This window comes from Suncus etruscus, chromosome 10 (assembly GCF_024139225.1).
Source record: "Suncus etruscus isolate mSunEtr1 chromosome 10, mSunEtr1.pri.cur, whole genome shotgun sequence".
NCBI classification, from domain to species: Eukaryota; Metazoa; Chordata; class Mammalia; order Eulipotyphla; family Soricidae; genus Suncus; species Suncus etruscus.
This window is the reverse complement of record NC_064857.1, coordinates 11,650,748-11,671,866: the sequence shown is the minus strand read 5'-3', so window position 1 is coordinate 11,671,866 and position 21,119 is coordinate 11,650,748. Positions and strand designations below refer to the sequence as shown.

Below are 21,119 nucleotides of genomic sequence, written 5' to 3'. Positions count from 1 at the left end.
CTTACATGTGGTAGAGCTGGATTCTATAACCCCACCCTAGATGGTCCTTTGAGCACCTTTAGAAGTGGTGCCATAGTATTTACAGAGATGTAAATGCGTCTGGTAAGGTCAGATCCCAAGATATAGAAGTCACTGGGTGAGGTTGGGCTTTGGGCCAGTAGAGCACTCACAAAGAAACATCAATCAGTCACTCCATTTATTGTAGGTGGAAAATGGATATTTATAAGAGGGGAGAGTGAGGTGTAAACTCAGTGTCAGCCAATCAATTAGGATTTGAGAGGGGATTACAGCAGGGTGTGTGGTTCTGTTTAGCGAAGACAGGGGAAAGGGATTAGGAAAAGCAAAGCGTGTGCTCTGGATGTTAAAACAGGGTGTGTGATTAAGGTGATTAGCTACATAAAGGGAGGAGAGAAAGCCTTGGCACTAACACTAATGTGTGTTCCAAACTAAATATATATATATATATATATATATATATATATATATATATAATAAAAAATAAAAAATGGGGACCAGAGAGATAGCATGGAGATAGGGTGTTTGCCTCACATGCAGAAGGACGGTGGTTCGAATCTGGCATCCCCCAAGCCTGCTAAGAGTGGTTTCTGAGTGTAGAGCCAGGAGTAACCCGTGTGCTGCTGAGTGTGACCTAAAAACAAAAAAACAAAACAAAACAAAAAGTGATATTGAGCATTTCTTTAAGTGTTGGTGGGTCATTTGTAGCTTTTCTTTGGAGAAGTGTCTTTCTTATAGCCAATAATGAACAATTATATGTTCTTTTTAAAAATATAGTTGTTGCTGACATAAAGATAGAGCTTTCTAGTTTCTATAGTTGACTAACTCATTTTGGAGATCTGAATAAAAACAGAATATAAACCAGTCATGACTACTATAGCAAAGTAGTGAATGAAATATATGGGAACATAATACAGGGAACACCTGTTTGTTTTCAAGTGGTTAAAATAATTTTAGGTAGTTGACATTTCAGTTAAATCTTGAGGAGTGAGTAGGTATTTTTGAAGGGATGGAAATTTCACACAAATATAAAAGCACTGGGAAACTTCTTAAAATAAGAATAGCCATACTAAGGTTCAAAACTCTGATGCTTTTCAAGAAATTCAAGATTTTAACAGATGGAGAGGGAGTTTAAGTAGTAATTAAATACATTCCTTAAGTAAGACTGGGTCCTACATGTACATGAAATCAAACAAAAATGAGGATTACCATAAAGCCTTTTCTTCCTACATCTTGGGTCTGTCTTTTAGAAATCAAGTATCAGGACTCTTTAGATATTAGTAAAAATATGAACTGGGTTTTTTTTTTCCAACAGTCTGTATTTCAGTGAATAAGTATTTTAGTCAGGACTTTGCTCTTTGAGATTAATATATAATGCCCTTGAAAGTCCTCGATTTTTCCCTTTTAATTTTCTTTTCTTAAGGAAAAAGAATCCTCTTCAAAGAGCTACATGATTGTGTTGGCTTTAGCTCATTTTAACAAAGGTCACAGCATTTTTGAGTAGTAAACACAATTACTAAATCTTTCCAGTATCTAGATGTTTGGCAATCGTGACACCATCAGTGGAATAAATAACTACAGCGCAGGGGCATGAGACAGCTGTGGGTCTGTGAAGTTTGTTGGTACCTGGGAAGAGACAGAACCTGTTGTCAACAATAGCCAAGTAGAGAATAAAGGAAAAAGGCTCATTTGGCTTAACCACCAAATTATTGTGGAAATTTAGAGCCTGTCTAGACCACTGGTTTCAGCTTAGTCTTAAAAAAACTAAATTAAATTTATTTATAAAGTGGCTGTCAAGAATCTGACATTCCTCCCAATTGCAACTCAGCAGCACCTGGTTTCTATTCCTAGAATATTTCCTCCTGTGATGATAATATCAGCTATTAACATACTTGTATTAATAAAGCTTTATTCTTCAGGGAGAACTCCACTCTTGGGAGAGGTCAGCTAATTAATTTCGGTAATGTCAGGTGAGACTGCTGCATGTTTTATGACCTTGAAGATTTCAGTGATGATTAAGTCACTAAATTATTAAATTATGTTTGCAAGGACCACTAAGGAACTGAGAGAACATAGGCAAAATGCTCTTGAGTATTCTAAAAGATGTTTCCACCATTACCACAGAGCAAAATATTCATACAATGTCTGCTCAGTGTTCAGCAAAGAGAAAAAATGAAAAATGGGAGGCTATTTATTGATGGGGAAATAAATATGCTTTAATATTTTAAGGCTACTCTAATTATGCTAATACAAAGTCAATAGGAATGTCAGTTCCAATCAAACCCTGAAGTTAAGTTCTTAGCAGTAAAGAAATCAGAGAATGGGTGAATACCTCCTCCCCACTTATTTTTCTGTGTGAAAGCAAGATATCTGGGAAATTTTAATATAAGCACAATAATTGACAACTCAGTGTTACAATTTTCTCAGTTATGTAATAAATATATTAACAACTGTCTGACACAATTTTTTTTTGTCTTTACTACCCACAGTTTCATCATCTTCCACTTGAACCTAACCTTGATTTGGTCTTCTTTATTTTATTTTTGTTCCTCTAGTGTTTCTTCTCAACATAGGTAATTGAGTGGTCTTTGAAAACCACAATTATATTGTATCATTCTTTTGCGAAAGCTCTGACAACATTCGTTTCTTTTTAAAATAAAATAAAAAATTCTTAGTAACCTAAAAAAACATTAAGGATGCTATAAACTGTTCCTTGCTTACCTCTTTGATTTGTTCTTCCTACACTCCCTCTCTTCACTGAACTGCAGCCAATCCAACTGTTTTGTCTTTTAATCTACACGTTTGCTTTTTACTTTTAAGTCTCTGCACTTCCATTGTCAGGGATGGTCATGCTATTTCTGTATGGTTTATTTCTGTATGCTATTTCTGTTCAGTTACCAGTATAAGTTCCAATAGCATCTATTCAGAGAGATGCTCTCAGACCACTGTGTCTAAAGTAGCATGTCCAATTATTACCTGCATAGTATTCACAATATGAGTTATGGTGCACAGGGATGCTGAGGAGCATATGGGATGCTGAGGATCAAACCTGGGTTGACTATGTTTAAGGCAAGCACCTTCCCTACTGTACCATCTCTCCAGCCTACCTCCACTGATTTGTGACATCATGATGTTTAGCTGTTCCTTTTCAACATTATTTTTGTAAGAATCAATTGTGAAAAAGGACAGAGCTCAATATCCGAGCCAAAGTCAACAACAGTGAAATCATGAAACCCAAACTTTAACCGTCAAAATTTAAAATGGTCCAGTTATTCTGGCAAGTTTGGAGGGCAAGGGTGGTAGCATGGGATGGCTCAGAACATTGACGGAGGGCGGTTGACTCTGGTGGTGGGAATGGCTCTGAAACACTGTATGTCTGAAACCCAACTATGAACAACTTTGTAAATCACAATGGTACATTAAAAGAAAAATACAAATAAAAATATAAGTTATCTTTGATACAGCATGAGTGGATGGGTGGATCAGCAGATGAAAGGAGTCTGTTTAAATAGATAGCCAATCAAAACTCGAATTGCTGGGGTGGGAGGTGGCAGAAGATAAAAGCAGGCTCCAAGACCTCCTTGCCCTCATCCCAAGCTTTCTGTATAGGCCCTGGTAGACTGCAGTTTCAGGCAGACTCTTGAGCCCACACCGATGGCATATTCATGCAGAAACATATACTGGGCATGGGATTCGCCCAGGAGCATTAAGATAAAAGGCCAGAGATTAAGGAAAGCCCTGATGATGCGACAGAGCTGCTGGGGACACAGACCAGCCACTGGTACAAAAAGTAGGAACTTGCCAAAAGCACTTGGAGGCATGCTGGAAATCAGGAAAGCTCAGATGTCAGTGGGGGTTGTTGGGGACAGGCCCAGGGACATGGTTTCAGAGCAGGAATGTGAACTGGACAGAGGGCACGGGGCCTGGTATTCACAGGTGGTGGGTAGACTGTATGGAACAAGATCCAGCAGGTTGTACTTCGGATTAGGCTGTCTTACCACAGGGCAAGTGATGCAGATTTCAGCTAAAGACAGGCTGATGTTTAGAGGGACCCAGACCGTCCATTGACTTAAACAACTTTTAACTGTAGTTACATTTATTTATTTATTTTTTCAATTACAAGTATTTCACAGTTATATTTAAGGTACATAGGGAAAGTGAATTAGGGCCTCCCTTCACCATTTTTCCCAGCATGCATCCCATACCACCACCCTTAGCCCCTTGGACTAGTGTAACAGGTTCCTTTGTGTACAGCTTGTTATGTATGGCTTGGTTCTCTTGATTCTATTGTTGTTGATTTTGGTTTGGGTATTTTGGTTTGGTCCTTTTTTTATTTCCACTCAATGCTCATGAGACTGCTTTGTCACTGTTACCACTTTTTTTTTCAATTTGTAGGAAGACATAGAAATATGATGCAGAAAAAGATGACTCATGTTCTATGGTTCTGTAGTTACCTTTTTTTATGCAAATCTTTCACACAATTCTCAAGGACCCCCCAGTGCAGGAAAATTCACTTTCGTGCTATGGTCTTGAAATAGTTACTACCTTTCTCTCTCTCCCCAAGGATGCAAGTATCTATTATGTACATTTTGTCTATGTCCTCTTATAGTGTTTTCTCAGAGTTTTGAGCAATAACTGGCAATCTAGTATGTTACCAAGCACTCAGTTGGTTGGTGAAATATAGGAGTACATTTAAATAAAGAAACACGTATGTGCAGACACATGCTTACTCTTGCTCACTTCTAAGACAAAGTCTTACTAACTGAAATAATGATTATAGTAATTATTGAAAGATGCTGGCCACAAGGGATTTTAATAAATTAATTACACATGCAATCAATCTACAGTATACACTGTTATTGTGATTACTAAGGAAAAATCGAGGAACTGAAAGGTTAAATAACAAAAGGACAAAATTAATAATTAGTGGGAGTGGGATTTAGCTTCAGGTAATTTTTTGTTTGTTTCTGCTTTGTTTTGGGGTCACTCACCGAGTGCTCAGGGCTTTTTCCAGGGAGAATTAGGGAGACCATATGGGGTGCCATGCCAGGTTTTCATCTGCCCATCTATAGAGGAAGGGAAATACCTTTCCACGGTCTTTCTGGCCCCAAGGCTGATCACTTGTTTACTCAAATCTGCTGTCTTAGTGCAGTGTTATCCAAATCGAAAAATGTCAAGTGAAGTAAGACAAAAGAATGACAAATGATAATATCACACATTAAGGGCATATAGAATAACAAGATGAAGGAATGCAAGAGATCAAAAGCAAAAATATCTAGATTCCACTGAGCCCTATATTACAGAAATGAGACAGGAATGGAGAGAAATCAAGAGGTAGAATAAATAGGCAAACAGGAGGTAATAGGCACAGGCATAAGGGGCCTCGGGTACATTGGTGGTGTAGAGGTGTGGTATATCTATATGTCTAAACCACAGAATTAGCACTGAAAGAATGAGATCCTAACTAAATTAACCAAATTAAAAGCATGCCTGCTAAAGGGTAGGCTGGGGAATGAAAGGGAACCTGGGACACTAACAGATGGAAATTGATCTGGTGGGAGGATTGGTGTTGGTATATTGTATATCTGAAACTCTGTGAACAAAACCTTCCCTTCCGCCATTATTTGTTTCTTCATTCAATTCTCATTCAGCAGATATTGAATATCTTTTGCCAAACTCTTACATAGGTTCTTGGCTAAGAAGCTAAGTAACCCAGATTTTAAGTAGAAAGAAGAGGAATGATTATGCAAAGAAGGCCAGAGCAACAGTACAGTGGGTAGGGCACTTGCCTTGTATCCAGCTGACCTGGGTTTGATCCCTGGCACCCCAGATGGTCTCCCAAGCCACACCATGAGTGATCCTGTAGCAAAGAGCCAGGGATATACCCTGAGCACTGCTGGGTGTAAACCATCCCCCCAATACAAAATCAGAAATATCAGGTGGAGATGGCTATGTGTTCAGCACAATCAAATCTTCAATGAAGTGGAGGAGAAATTTTATTATCTTTACAACTTAGGACTTTTCTCTGAGAACATATGATACATCTCAATATATATATATATATATATATATATATAATGTATTATTTAAGTACCTGATTTCTCCAAATACTGCTCCAGCTTTCAGAGTTACCAGAACTTCCATACCATCAGCACCTCCAAGGACCTGGACTTCTCCTTGCTTGATTATATACATTTCCTTGCCAATTTCTCCCTGTATGTCAAATATGAGGAGCAAATTACAGTTACTTTATTCTTGATAATAATGCACCAAAGGAAAAATTAAGCTTTGTAAAATTTATTTATTTTTTAGGAAGCCTATTTTTTAAATTTTTGTTATTATTTTTTAAATATCTTTATTTAAACACCTTGTTTATAAACATGATTGTAGTTGGGTTTCAGTCATAAAAAGAACACTCCCCCCCCTCCAGTGCAACACCATTCTGGCCCCTCTCTTAGACTTGTTAACTAGAAGTCTTTAAGAACCTTTATTTTAAAATATGTAATTGTTTTATCAGAACATGCTAACTTATCATTATTAAAGTTAGGTATTGGCCTCTTTAATTCTTGAAAAAAAAATCCCAGAAAATTAAATAAAACAATTATCACTGTCCTTTTTTTAATTGATTTTTCATTTAGGTGCTTTTTATTTTTGTTTTATTTTTTTTTGGGGGGGGCACACCTGGTGACACTCAGAGGTTACTCCTGGCTATGCACTCAGAAATCGCTTTTAGCTTGGGGGACCATATGGGATGCAAGGGATCAAACTGTGGTACATCCTAGGCTAGCTCCGGCAAGGCAGATGCCTTACCGCTTTGCACCACTGCTCTGGCCCCTCTTTAAAGTGCTTTTGTTCACAGAGTTTCAGATATACAATATACCAACACCAATCCTCCCACCAGATCAATTTCTGTCTGTTAGTGTCCCAGGTTCCCTTTCACTCCCCAGCCTACCCCTTTAGCAGGCATGCTTTTAATTTGGTTAATTTAGTTAGGATCTCATTCTTTCAGTGCTAATTCTGTGGTTTAGACATATAGATATACCACACCTCTACACCACCAATGTACCCGAGGCCCCTTATGCCTGTGCCTATTACCTCCTGTTTGCCTATTTATTCTACCTCTTGATTTCTCTCCATTCCTGTCTCATTTCTATAATATAGGGCTCAGTGGAATCTAGATATTTTTGCTTTTGATCTCTTGCATTCCTTCATCTTGTTATTCTATATGCCCTTAATGTGTGATATTATCTTTTGTCATTCTTTTGCCTTACTTCATTTGACATAATATTCTCTAGAGATATCCATGTTGCTGTGAACAGCATCATTTTATCATTATTTGCATTGTATCCTATTGTGTCTATATACCATACCATAACTCTTTATCCCCTCATCTCTTGTTGGACACCCCTTTTGATTCTGTAGCCTATGTCTTGTGCTACATTCTGTCATGAATAATGGTGTGCATATGTCCTTTTGATTATGTTTTTGTGACTTGAGAGTAGACAGGTATTATTACCCTCACTTAAAAATGAGAGTAGGGATTGGAGAGATAGCTCAAAGGGCTTATGGTTTTATTTTTTTTTTGTTGTTGTTGTTGTTTGTTTTGGGGCCACATCTGGTGACGTTCAAGGGGTTACTCCTGGCTATGTGCTCAGAAATTGCTCCAGGCTTAGGAGACTATAAGGGACCCCAGGGGATTGAACTGCGGCCTGTCCTAGGTTAGCGCATGCAAGGCAAATGTTCTACTGCTTGCGCCATCACAAATGTCCTACTGCTTGCGCCATCGCTCCGGCCCTTCAAAGGGTTAATGTTTATCTTTTACTTGCAGAAAGCTCAGGACTGATCTCTAGCATCTATGGGAGTTGCCCCCACAAATGGACCAGTTGTAGACTTCTGAGCACCGCTTATTTGTGGCCACTCCTTCCCAAAGCTCAACAAAAATTGTCTGTCGAGCTTTAAAAAGATAAAATATATGGGGACATAGAAATATGACAGTTTTTATGACTCTTGTCTTGCATGTGGCAAGATAGACTCTAGTCTATCTTCAGCACCACATATGTTCCCCTGAGTACTGTCATTAGTGACCCCTGACCACTAATTCAGGAGTAGCCTCTAAGTACTGCTGGATGTGGCCCCCAAACCTCCCAAAAATCAAATTAAAAAAAGATAAAATTTCTCAGTTTGAAATGAAAATTAATGGAACTTTAGGTGACCATGGTATACAAAATAAGTCAGAAAGTGAAAGAAAATTATATATTGTTGTATTCATATGGGGACTATAAATAAACTGAATAAAATACCAAAACACAACAAAATAATTCTTAAAATACGATAGTTACCAAGGGAAAGAAAAAATAGGATTACAGGAATGGAAAGAATGGGTAGGGTGAAGAGTGGAGAACTACTGATACAGAGGCACTGATACAATAGTAACTTCTTAGTTTATGTAATTAAATAGAAATTTTGTTCATTGAAAATTATCTGTTAAAAGTTATTATAGGGGCCAGAGTAATAGCACAGTGGTTTGGCATTTGTCTTCTATGCAGCTGACTCGGGACAGACCCAGGTTTGATTCCCAGCATCCCATATGGTCCCTCAAGCCTGCCAGGAGTGAGTTTTGAGCACAGGGCCAAGAGTAACCCCTGAGCAGTATCAAGTGTGGCCCACACCCCTCCAAAAAAAGTTATTATAGAGAACTGGAGAGATTACAGCAGGTAGGATGACTGGCTTGCATGCAATTGGCCCAAATTTGAACTCTAGTATCCCATATGGTCTCCTGAGCACTTTTTAAGATTAATCTTAAATGCAAAGCAGAAAGTAATCTTTGAACATTTCCAAATAGATGTCTTTCCTATCCCCCGTCCCCAAAGAAGAGAAAAAGAAAAACAATTCTTCTGGAAAAATTAGAATATACATTTTTAATCACAAGAAACAGTGTGAAATTAAACATCTTTGGTAGAAGAAGCCTGAATTGTTCAATGTCTTGATAAAATTTGCAAAATAGATGATGGAGCATTAGCACTAATAGTAACTCTGTCACTTCACAGTCAAATACAGTCAACTAGACCATATCTAATGACAAATCTAATATAAAGAATAACTTCAAATCCAGTAAAAGATAAAAAGTAATTTAAAAAATGGAAAGTATTTGAAATTTCCCCCCAAAATTCGGTATTAGAGCAGGATCATATTGCCTTTTATTTGCATTAAGTCATTCTCAAGGAGCTAGAGCGAATTTTCGAAAGCAGTTATTACAACCGACTGAAGGTAGAAGAGCATAATAGGCACTTCAATATAGTGCTGCATCTCTAATTATTTTTTAATGATCATTTCAATAATTTTCCAAGGAGATCTGGCATAATCAACGAACCAAATCTTTCACTATTTCTTGCATATTTCGAGGCTAATTTGTGCCTTTCCTGCAGTTTAATTAGCATTCAAATGAAGTAGACGTTCCTCAGAGAACAAGGCCTGACAGCATGTGCAAAATAAGATCAAACCAAGCTGTTGTGTTTGGTTTACGAACTAATTTGGAGAAAATTTTTTAAAAAGTAAGTGCTTCGTGTAGAATGGAGTGCTCCATAATGAAAGGGCTGTTCATATTTTCAAGCTTCCTGTGTAGACATCTATTTTCAAGACAAGAGGGGCATTCTGACACTCTATGGGTCCTTCTGGGAGAAAAGACATTCCACTCGAAATTTCTTGCCATTAACATCAGTTATGAAACATCAATGATAATTTAGAGGTGTAAGATCTTAGGTCTCATTCTATACTGTAAAATAATATTTGTAAAATAATACTGTAAAATAATGTTTGGATTATGCAAAGCTCTGGAAATCTGTGATATCAAAATTCTGAAAATTTTTTATATTGTCACATATCATACTGGGACGATTTCAAACACTTTAAAAACTGTATTGTTATGGAGGTAACATGGTTACAATATTTTTCAAGGTTATGTTTTTGGTGTACAGAGTTATTGCACCTCTTATAACCAAAGTGCTATGTTATACCCTTGACCAATTGTCCTTATGAAACTACTAGGGAATCAGTGAGATAACTCAAAGACCGAGAACTCATATTTTGCATATTTTTGCATGCAGATTATCAGTTTTCTCAACTTCACTAGTTGAAGAGGTTTCCTTGAGCCACATCATTAATCACCAGGGAAACGCCAATCAAAACAATGAGATACCATCTCACACCACAGAGACTGGCATACATCAAGAAAAAAAAATCAAAATAAAAACAGGGGCTAGAATAGTACAGTGTGTAAGGCACTAGCCTGGCATGAGAGCTACTTGGGTTCCATCCCTTATGGTCCCCTGAGCACTGTCATAGATAGCCAGGAATAACACCCAAGCACTGTCAGGTGTGTTCCCCCTAAAAACAACAACAAAAACCCCTAAGAACAACCAGTGCTGGTGTGGATGAAGGGAGACAGAAACTCTAATTCACTGCTAGTGAGAATGTAGACTGGTCCAGCCTATTGGGAAAATAATACGGACATTCTTTAAAAACTAGAAATTGAATTTCTATATGACCTAGCAATGCCACTTCTAGGAATATATCCTCTTAGACCAAAAACACAATGCAGAACACTCCTCTGCATTTCTGTGCTCATCACAACACTATTTACAGAATCTGGAAACAACCCAAGAGTCCAAGGATGAATGAGTGGATAAGGAAATTATGTGACATCTACACTATGCAGCTGTTAGGGAAAATGAAGTCATGCAATTTTCTTATACCTGGAATGTAAATGGTGAATATTATGCTGAGCAAAAAAATTTAGATATAGAATGATAGCACTCATTTGTGGGATATTAAATAAAAGATAGTATGGTAATAATACCCAAAGGCAACAGAGACAAGAGCTAGGAGGGCCAGTCCATGGTAGAAAGCTTGCCACAAATAGCAGGAGAGGGCAGTTAGGGCAGAGAAGGCACCACTAAACAATTATAGTTGTTGATCATTCTGGACAAGAACTGAAAGGGCTCTGAAAGGAGGTAGAATGATATGCGTGGTATGCCTTCAGTAACAATATTGTAAACCATAGTGTCTAAAAGGTAAAAATAAGAAAAATGAAAATGAGATATATAAAGGAGGAGAGAGAGAATGAAAGAGAGAAAAGAAAAATGACTATCATACAGGCAGACGGGGAAGATGGTGGAGGGTGGGCAGGTATCTGGGGACACTGGTGGCAGGTAATGTGTACTGCTGAAGGGATGAATGCTGGACATTGTATGACTGAAACAATCGTAAATAACTTTGTAACTGTATCTCATGGTGATTCAATTAAAATTTATTAAAAATGGAAAAAGAATCATCATATAAAGAGCCATGCTATTCTTTTTTTATTTTTAAAAAACTTTATTTATTGAATGGTTGGTTCTTGGGTCACACCCAGAGGTGCTCAGTGGTTACTCCTAGCTCTGCACTCAGAAATCGCCCCTTCAGGCTGGGAGACCATGTGGGATGCCAGAAATTAAGCCTGGTCCCACGTGGGTGGGCCACAGGTTGGCTGTGTGCAAGGCAAATGTGTTACCTCTGTGCTATCACTCCGGTCCCTAGGACCCTAGCAGTGATTTCTTTTCTTTTCTTTTCTATTCTTTTCTTTTCTTTTCTTCTTTCCTTCTCTTCTTTTCTTCTTTCTTTCTTTCTTTCTTTCTTTCTTTCTTTCTTTCTTTCTTTCTTTCTTTCTTTCTTTCTTTCTTTCTTTCTTTCTTTCTTTCTTTCTTTCTTTCTTTCTTTCTTTCTTTCTTTCTTTCTTTCTTTCTTTTCTTTCTTTCTTTCTTTCTTTCTTTCTTTCTTTCTTTCTTTCTTCTTTCTTTCTTTCTTTCTTTCTTTCTTCTTTCTTTCTTTCTTTCTTTCTTCTTCTTCTCTCTCTCTCTCTTTCTTTCTCTCTTTCTTTCTTCTTTCTCTCTCTCTCTCTCTCTTTCTTTCTTTCTTTCTTTCTTTCTTTCTTTCTTTCTTTCTTTCTTTCTTTCTTCTTTCTTTCTTCTTTCTCTCTCTCTCTCTCTTTCTTTCTTCTTTCTCTCTCTCTCTCTTTCTTTCTTTCTTTCTTTCTTTCTTTCTTTCTTTCTTTCTTTCTTTCTTTCTTTCTTTCTTTCTTTCTTTCTTTCTTTCTTTCTTTCTTTCTTTCTTTCTTTCTTTCTTTCTTTCTTTCTTTCTTTCTTTCTTTCTTTCTTTCTTTCTTTCTTTCTTTCTTTCTTTCTTTCTTTCTTTCTTTCTTTCTTTCTTTCTTTCTTTCTTTCTTTCTTTCTTTCTTTCTTTCTTTCTTTCTTTCTATCTCCCTCCCCCTCCCTTTCTCCCTTCCTTCCTCCGTTCTTTCTTTTCTTTCTTTCTTGGTGACACTCAGGGATTACTCCTGGCTATGAGCTCAGAAATCACTCCTGGCTTGGTGGACCATATGAGACATCAGGGATCGAAACAAGGTCCATCCTAGGTCAGCGCGTGCAAGGCAAATGCCCTACCACTGCACCACTGCTCCGGCCCATTTACAAAATCAATTTTTAAACTTAGTTTTACTTTCATAAAATCTAAAGAGACAACCTAACATGCTTTCCTTCTTCCAACTTCCCAATCTAAATGAAAAATTTTCACACCCTTTGGTGCTCAGGACTTACTCCTGGCCCCTGATCTTAGAGATTATTCTTCAGGGGTAAAGGATTATTTGGAATGCAGTGATTGAACCAGTGTCAACCACATGCAAGGCAAGAGCCTTATACACTGTAGTATCATTATGGTTGAACTAAATTAAACCACTAAATAAAAGTGGTTACTATTGCACACCCTTGTGGAAAATTTTGTTTTTTCTTTATGCAAATGAACAGATTCTGTAGTCATGAACACTTTAAAATTCTATTGTTTATTTTTCATCAGACCTCAGATTCTCAACTTGGTTTCACTTTAGAACTGTCTGGAAATTAAAAAAAAAAGTTTCTATGTGGGAACAATTAATGGAGACCACACTTCTAATTTTAGGAGATTTTTATGTTCCTAGTGATTGAATAGAATATTTAATGTCATTAACTTTAAACACCCAAAGGATAATAATAATGTATGTTTTACTCACTGTTGGTTATAATCAGTACCTAGCATAATACATGGCACATCATGTTCAGAAGTACATGTAATTTCACTGAATAAATGATAGTAAAATAGTTTTAAATGGGGAAATTACTAGATTTTATTTGTAGAGAAAGGGTCTTCCTTTCTGTCCCAGCTGAAACTAATCTTCCCTTTGTCCGGAATGCCTGGTTTTACTTCCTCTTGTTTCATGCCAACTAATTTTCAAGTCAGCCTAAGTATTATCTTTTCCAGGAAATCTTGTCAGTGAGATAAGTGTCCCACTTTGTTTTCTACAGCATGTACTTATTCTATCATAGTGCTTAGTACATTATTTTTGGAATGTTATAAGTGATTCTCATCTGCACTTGAACTCCCTAAGGTTTGGGATCAACTCATATGCCATTGAAATGCTTATCTCCCATACCATTTGATTTTGAGTATTGATTTCATTATCGATCTAACTAAATGTGAAGCTCATCATTCCCTGTTTCACTTAAAACATTAACCAGTGGTGTAGAAAAAATTTCATTTTAGGAGAATGGAGAGACAGTATATGAGTAAGAGGTGGGCCTTGCACTGTGGCTGGCCTGGGTTTTTGTGTGTATGTAAATTAACAGATTCTGGAGTTATAAATGAGTTAAATTTCTGTTGTTTATATTTTTCATCAGATGACAGATTCTCAACTTCGGTTTCATTTTAGAATTGTCTTGGAAATTTAAAAAAATGTCTTTATGTGGGTTCTACCCAGAACAATTAATGAAGACCACACTTCTAATTTTAGGAGATTTTTATGTTCATAGTGGTTGAATTCAATATATGAATATGAATTGAATATGAGCCCTGGGTTCCTGAAATCCCATCTGAGCATCACTAGGAATGAATCACAGAGGAAGGAGTAAGCCCTGAGCCCCAGTAAGTATGGCCCAAATTCATTTTAGGGTGATTGATAATAACATATGCTTAAAAATTGATTAAGATATTTTTACTAGAATATGATGTAGTTTTAAAGTGGAATTGTAGAGGACTGCTTAATAATATAAAAATATTTATATGCTATAGCATTGCATGATAAAACAAACTTCAAAATTCAAAACTTTTATTGATTTTATTGCTGCTTTTGTCAAACCAATTTTATGTTTCCATCAGTCGTTATAAAAGGATTTATTTAAATATATTAATATTGACTGTTTCTGGGTGAGTTTCCGAGTTTCTGGGTGAGACTTTGTTTTGTCATAGTTAAATAGGGAGCACCTATTTTAAAATGATGAAAACAGTTTTTTGGAAGTATTCCATAATTATCCTTTAACTGAGTAAGGTATGAGAAGGTAACTGTTAATTTACCTAAGCTATCAGAAAAGAAAAGAAAAACCTTTTAATTTTTTTCCCCGTAGTTTTACCTATTTGGAATTAAAAGGGTATGACAACTGATGACTTACGTTTATACAATTTTTCATATTAATCATTTTGTTTGTTTTTGAGCCATACCTGGTGTGCTCAAGGGTTATACTCTGCCCTCAGAAATCACTTCTGGCAGGCTCAGGGGATTGAACCGAGGTCAGTAGTGTGTAAGGCAAGACCTCTACTCATTCTGGCCCTTAAACTACCCATATACCGATATTTTTTTATTCTTTTTTTTTTTTTTTTAATTTTGGGGCCACATCTGGTGATGCTCAGGGGTTACTCCTGGCTCTGTGCTCAAAAATCGCTCCTGGCTTGAAGGACCATATGGAATGTGGATGGATTGAACTGCGGTCCGTCCTGGGTCAGCCGTGTGCAAGGCAAATGCCCTATCACTGTGCTATTGCTCCAGCCCCTAAACTACCCATATTTTTATCCTATAATAAAACCCACATTCTCCTATTCTATTCTGAAATCTATGAGCACTTTATTATTATTATTATTTTCATACAAAATTATCTATCATTATTTATTTATTTATTTATTTATTTATTTATTTATTTATTTATTTATTTATTTATTTAGGATTTTGAGCCACAACCGGCTGTGCTCAGGGGTTACACCTGCTGCTGCATTCAGGAATTGGACCTGATGTGGCTCTGGAAATCATATAAGATACCAAGATCTGCTGCATGCAAGGCAAGCCCCATATATTTTTGTTCTATATTTCTGGTCCCAATATATCATGATTATTTCTAAACAATGAAATTAACTCTGAATACCTTTAGACCTACCTCCCCAAAGAATAGATTCTCACAAACCTAAACCATTGAACCCAAATGCTCCAGTGGAAATAGAAAAAATATACGGGGAAGTCAGCACTAGCCTTAGATAACTGAATTAGATTCACCCCCACCACTCTGGCATCCCATATGGTCCCCCTAGCCAGGATCGATTTCTGAGCACAGAGCCAGGAATAATCCCTGATTGTCACTGGGTGTGGCCCAAAACCTAATATATATGTATATTAATTAATAATTAATTAATCTGGGGCCGGGCGGTGGTGCAAGAGGTAAGGTGCCTGCCTTGCCTGCGCTAGCCTAGGACGGACCGCGGTTCGATCCCCCGGCGTCCCATATGGTCCCCCAAGCCAGGAGCGACTTCTGAGCGCATAGCCAGGAGTAACCCCTGAGCGTCACCGGGTGTGGCCCAAAAACAAACAAAAAAATAATAATTAATCAATAATAGAGGGGAAACATCCTCTGTGAATCATAATACAGTTGGATGGGAACATGTGAGAAACGTACTGAGGGAAATGTTTGCAAACTATGAGAGAAGCCAGTTAAGGAAGTAAACCTACCATAGAGAAGAGAATAGACACAAAAGACTTACAGAGATATAATCTGATAGTTAAAGTTGGCTCTGCTTCTGGGTGTTTCCAGGTAATTAAACTAAAAAAATTCCTAATTACTCGAAAAATTATATACTCTGGAACCTTAGCCTAAATTTTATTTATTTGCTAGTTGTGCCTTTGAAAAGTACTGTGTACTCACCTTTTTGCAAACAAAGTCCCCAGGTAAGTAGAGAGTGGATTTCAGTCTAAGCAGCATATCATATATCATCTGTGTGTCACAACCCTGAAGAGAAAAGAATAAAGAAAAATAATTCTTATAGGCATAGTTAAGGTGTCTGTAACTGAAAATTGAATGTAAGTAACAGTAATAGCTACTGTCTGTGCTAATATTATATTATATTTTGTTATTGGATATGAACTTGTTTTGACCCAAATTATAAAAACAAAAAACAGAAGCCAAAAAACCAAAAGCCTGTAGGCAGTCTAATGGCAAGAGTTTGGATCCTGACTAGAGAGATTTGGGGTTCATAATGGTTTTATCACATATTACTATGTAACTGCTCAGACCTTTAGTTTTATTCTTTTAAACGAGAACAAATAGATATTTATTCCATAATCTAGATTTTAACTTACATAAAACTTAACATATAGAATTGGTGAAAAAGCTACTAATGTTTATAAAAGTGACATCAATGATAATATTGCTACACTATAGAAAAAACCTTTTACTAAATATTTTATTTATTATATTTTATATATATTATTTATATATATTTATTTATATATATTATTTATATATATTATATATATTATATATTTATTATTATTTTCATACTATTATTAAATTTGCAGGACCATATGTGTGTCTTTTGTAAAAAAAATTTACCATTTTTCTCCTCCCATATCTTTTTTTTTTGGTTTTTGGGCCACACCCAGTGGTGCTCAGGGGTTACTCCTGGCTGTCTGCTCAGAAATAGCTCCTGGCAGGCACGGGGGACCATTTGGGACACCGGGATTCGAACCAACCACCTTTGGTCCTGGATTGGCTGCTTGCAAGGCAAACGCCGCTGTGCTATCTCTCCGGGCCCCCATATCTTTTCTTATATCTCCAATAGAGCCACATTACTGGAATCACTTTAATCACCTTGATACGCCTCTTAATTGAAGGGGGGAAATGGATGGTACCAAGATCAGACAGTCATATGTTCATTTGGTGGAAATAAAAAAAAGATCAGACTTGAATATCAAATCTAAAATCAACAACAACCCAATCTGCAACAAGCTGTACAAGGGGGGAACTGTTGCACTAGCATTACGGGGGGTAAAGGAGGGAGATGTGGCATGCATGCTGGGAACAGGGGTGGAGGAGGACAACACTGGTGGTGGGAATGCCTCTCATTCATTGTTACTATGTGCCTTAAATATTACTGTGAAAGATTTGTAATTCAATTTGACCACAATAAAAATTAAAAAACATTTATCAGTTTCTTTAAGGAAGGAAAAATCACCTAACCAGTATAAAAGCAACATTTTGAGTGACTGTCTTTTCATATCTGAACACTATTTAAACAGTTTAATATAACTTAAAACAAATCTGATTTATTATAGTATGTATATATGCATAGTCTGCCAATAGAATTATAATTTATTGGATAGACTAAAAATACAAATATCCTGATCTGCTTTAAAAATTTATGTAGTGGTTCTGAACCCTTTGCTTTTACCAAATATATTTAATTTTTCTACCTGAGCTACTTGCACGTAACTTTTTTTCTTTATTGTTAGTCCAGGCCATATATTAAAAATTATATTATTATTATTGTTATTATTATTATTTGTAGTGAGCTAATCATAGTATCAAGAAGAAAGAGATGCAAAGGGACTGCCCCCAGTTTGAGGGCTGGATAGTCATTATTTTATTTTATTTTGTTTTTGGGCCACGAAACATTTGGTGATGCTCAGGGGTTACTCTTGGTTATGCGCTCAGAAATTGCTTCTGGCTTGGGGGTCCATATGGAACACCGAGGATCGAACCAAGGTCCATTTTACATCCGCAGCAAGGAAGCAAACGCCCTACCGCTGCACTATGGTCCTGGCTCCGTGAATAGACATTCTTTTAGCAAACACCAGCTTGATGTAACAATTTTAGGTGCAAATTCTTAACCTAGATTCATATAAATTTAAACCTGTGGCTTAATTGACATTAAGGAAATGTAATAATTTAACACGCAAACACCTTAAAGTAGCCATTGGTAAAAGCATTCTGATGAGCTTGACATTAGAGTTTAAATTTCTTATTTCAGAATTTGGTTACTAATATAAATGCATATCAAGGCTGGCAGGAATCCCTGAATATAATTTTACAAATACTGATGAGAAACTGCTATGAACCATGTCCTTGAAGCAACCAAGATGAAAGAGAAGTCTAGAGGGGATAATGTTTTAAGTAAAAAGAAAAGGTGTAATTGACTGTAGAGGTTAATCATGTAGACATCCTGGGTAAATATTAATAAAATTTAGTATGTATATATTTGTGTGCTTCTGTGTATATGACTTGGAGTATGGTTAATTATTTTATCCTGAGAAGGATGTAAGAAAGAAGCATTAGAAAAGTGTTTATATGGGTAACTGAATTGTATCATTTGAGGATAAAAATTATTTATATTTTGAAAAATATACTAAGGTTATTTTAAGTAGAGGAAAAGTCACCATCTTCTTATACATTTGTTTTATAAAATATATAAATTTGTATATCACATAAATTTTATTTAGATTTATTTTGTTTTTAAAAGCATTACAACATTTCTGAAAATTGTGGTTATTTTGTTTTTAGTAAAATGTCTGTCTGCATGGTTCATGTGACTAGTTTAGTTTAATGCTTTTATCAGTTCATAAATTGGGTTCCTGTTCATTTAGAACTCTCTTAGGAAAAAAAATTCATTAAACTTTGAAATCATCTTCTGATATCCTCCACTAAGAAATGTGCCCTTGATACTTTAAGGAAGGCAAATGTGAAATTTAGTTGAAAGTTATTATGTATTAACATACTTAGAAACATGTAATGAAGTTAACTTGAAATCATCAATATCCATGAAAAATTTGAGATTTTATATGATCAGAATAGAAGATCTCACACCTTTATTACTTTCATTTGTATATATTTTGATGTTTTGACTTTAAAATTTATAATCCTAATTATAATCTATAAATCAAAACTGAAACTATAATTGCTTGAATAATCTTGTTGTAATAGACAGTTAAGGAATAGTCTCAATTATGGGAAATTGTACTTTAAGAATTACTAATAATTTCAAATATTTTCCCTATGGGAATAATTTATATACATATAAATTTACATATTATGGCAAGATTGCTTTCTGTGACAGAGTTGGAAATAGTAGTTCAACTAAATAAAACACATATATATGTGCTTATGTGTTCAAACTCAGCAAGATGGTTTAAACAAAGAAAGCCTCAAAAATAACCATCGTAATTCCAGTTACCCAGTAAAAATAATATTGCCTGTTGATTTTTCTATGAATATAAAGTAAAACGATACAAATGAAGATTGGAAGAATACCTTCAAAAACAATTTGGGGGGAGAGGAAAATTAATTTAGGAATTACTTCCAGGAAGGTAGGAAAATAAATGAAACTAGGAAGAACAGATGAGATGATAAATTTATTTATTTATTTTTATAATAATATTTTTTTGGGTTTTTGGGTCACACCCGGCAATATTTTTATTTAAGCTCCATGATTACAAACATGCTTGTAGTTGGGTTTTACTTATAATAAAAGAATACCCCCCTTCACCAGTGCAAACTTTCCACCACCATTTCCCTCCTCACCCACTCCCTGCTTGTATTCAAGACAGGTATTCTACTTCTCTCATTCATTAACATCGCCCTGATCATTTTTAGTGCAGTTATTTTCCTAACAGCATTCACCACTCTTTGTGGTAAGCTTCACATCATGGGCTAGTCCTGCCAGTCCTCATCTCTATTGACTCTGGGTGTTATTACAATAATGCCTTTTATTTTTCTTAAAACCCATAGATGAGTGAGACTATTCTGTGTCTATCTCTCTCCCTCTGACTTACTTCACTCAGCATAATGGTTTCCATGTCCCTCTATGTATAGAAAAATGTCACTAATTATATTATAAATAAAGTACACATCCTGAGAGTAGAAGAATAGAACCCCCTTTGGAGAAATACATTTTCTCTTCTCTCTCTTTTGGGCGAACTCACTAATGGAAAGTTCTAATAAAAGGGATTCAATCGATGGGAAGTCTGAGATTAAAGTAGGAGAAAAGTCCTAAAATAGATGACTAGCTCTTTCCCCGTAGAAATGCACAGGTATTTATATGAGTAGTTTTTAATTTATAGCTTTGAATTCTTTTGAAAAAAAAAAAAAACATTTTAAGTCATTAGAAATATACTTTCCTGTTATAGTTGCAGTGAAGATTTATCAACTTATGCAGATAAAAATAGCTATATATAGTGATCATTTATAATTTAAGTAGTAAAAATTCATTGATTTTCCTAATGATTATCATTCAGATATAGGTACCATTGGTCTTGGTGAAACTCCAGTTTAGGATCAGACCCCCCCTCTCCTCTATTTATGTTAAGCAATTTACAGTAAGCATGAAGCAAAGTTTGCATTATGGACTTGATGTATTTGAGAACAATTATCTTCCCTTCCCCCAGAAAATTTTTTGAGAATTAATTTTATTAATTATTGTAATATTAAAAAGAAATACAACTCAGGGCTATGTTTATTGTTTGTTTGCTTGTTTTGTTTTGTTTTGGGACCACACCTGGCAGTTCTCAAGGGTTACTCCTGGCTCTGCACTCAGAAATTACTCCTGACAGGCTTGGGGGATGCTATGGATTGAACCCAGGTTGGCTGTGTGCAAGGCAAACATCCTACCCACTGTGCTATTGCTCCGACCCCAGGACTAGGTTTTTATCTTTGTAATTCAGCTCATTTTTCTTTATAGAAGTCATAAGAAAATTTTCTCATTTACAGAGAGTGAGAGCATAGTCATTGTTTTTTAAATATGCCCATTTCCATAAAATGGAAAGACAATAATTCTATTTTTCTGTTAGTTTAAGTATCACATGGTCTAAATGGGAAGTTGCATTTTTGATATATCCGTTAGCATGATTCTAATCTATCTTCCTTTGATGATGCAAGACGAACCTGATTTTATCTGCATGTATACAGTATAACATGTGGAAAAATACTACAGAATCTTTATTAATGTTTGTT

General features: G+C 35.9%; 1 protein-coding gene across 1 annotated transcript in view; it reads right to left on the bottom strand.

Annotated features, from left to right (window-relative positions):
* Positions 1-21,119, bottom strand: part of CNGB3 (cyclic nucleotide gated channel subunit beta 3) — a 152,201-nt gene that overhangs the window by 15,075 nt on the left and 116,007 nt on the right. The window contains exons 15-16 of the mRNA XM_049782420.1: positions 16,041-16,124; positions 6,110-6,228 (exon numbers count right to left, since the gene is read on the bottom strand). Of these exons, the coding sequence (XP_049638377.1) occupies positions 6,110-6,228; positions 16,041-16,124 (203 nt within the window). The remainder of the gene's footprint in view (positions 1-6,109; positions 6,229-16,040; positions 16,125-21,119) is intronic.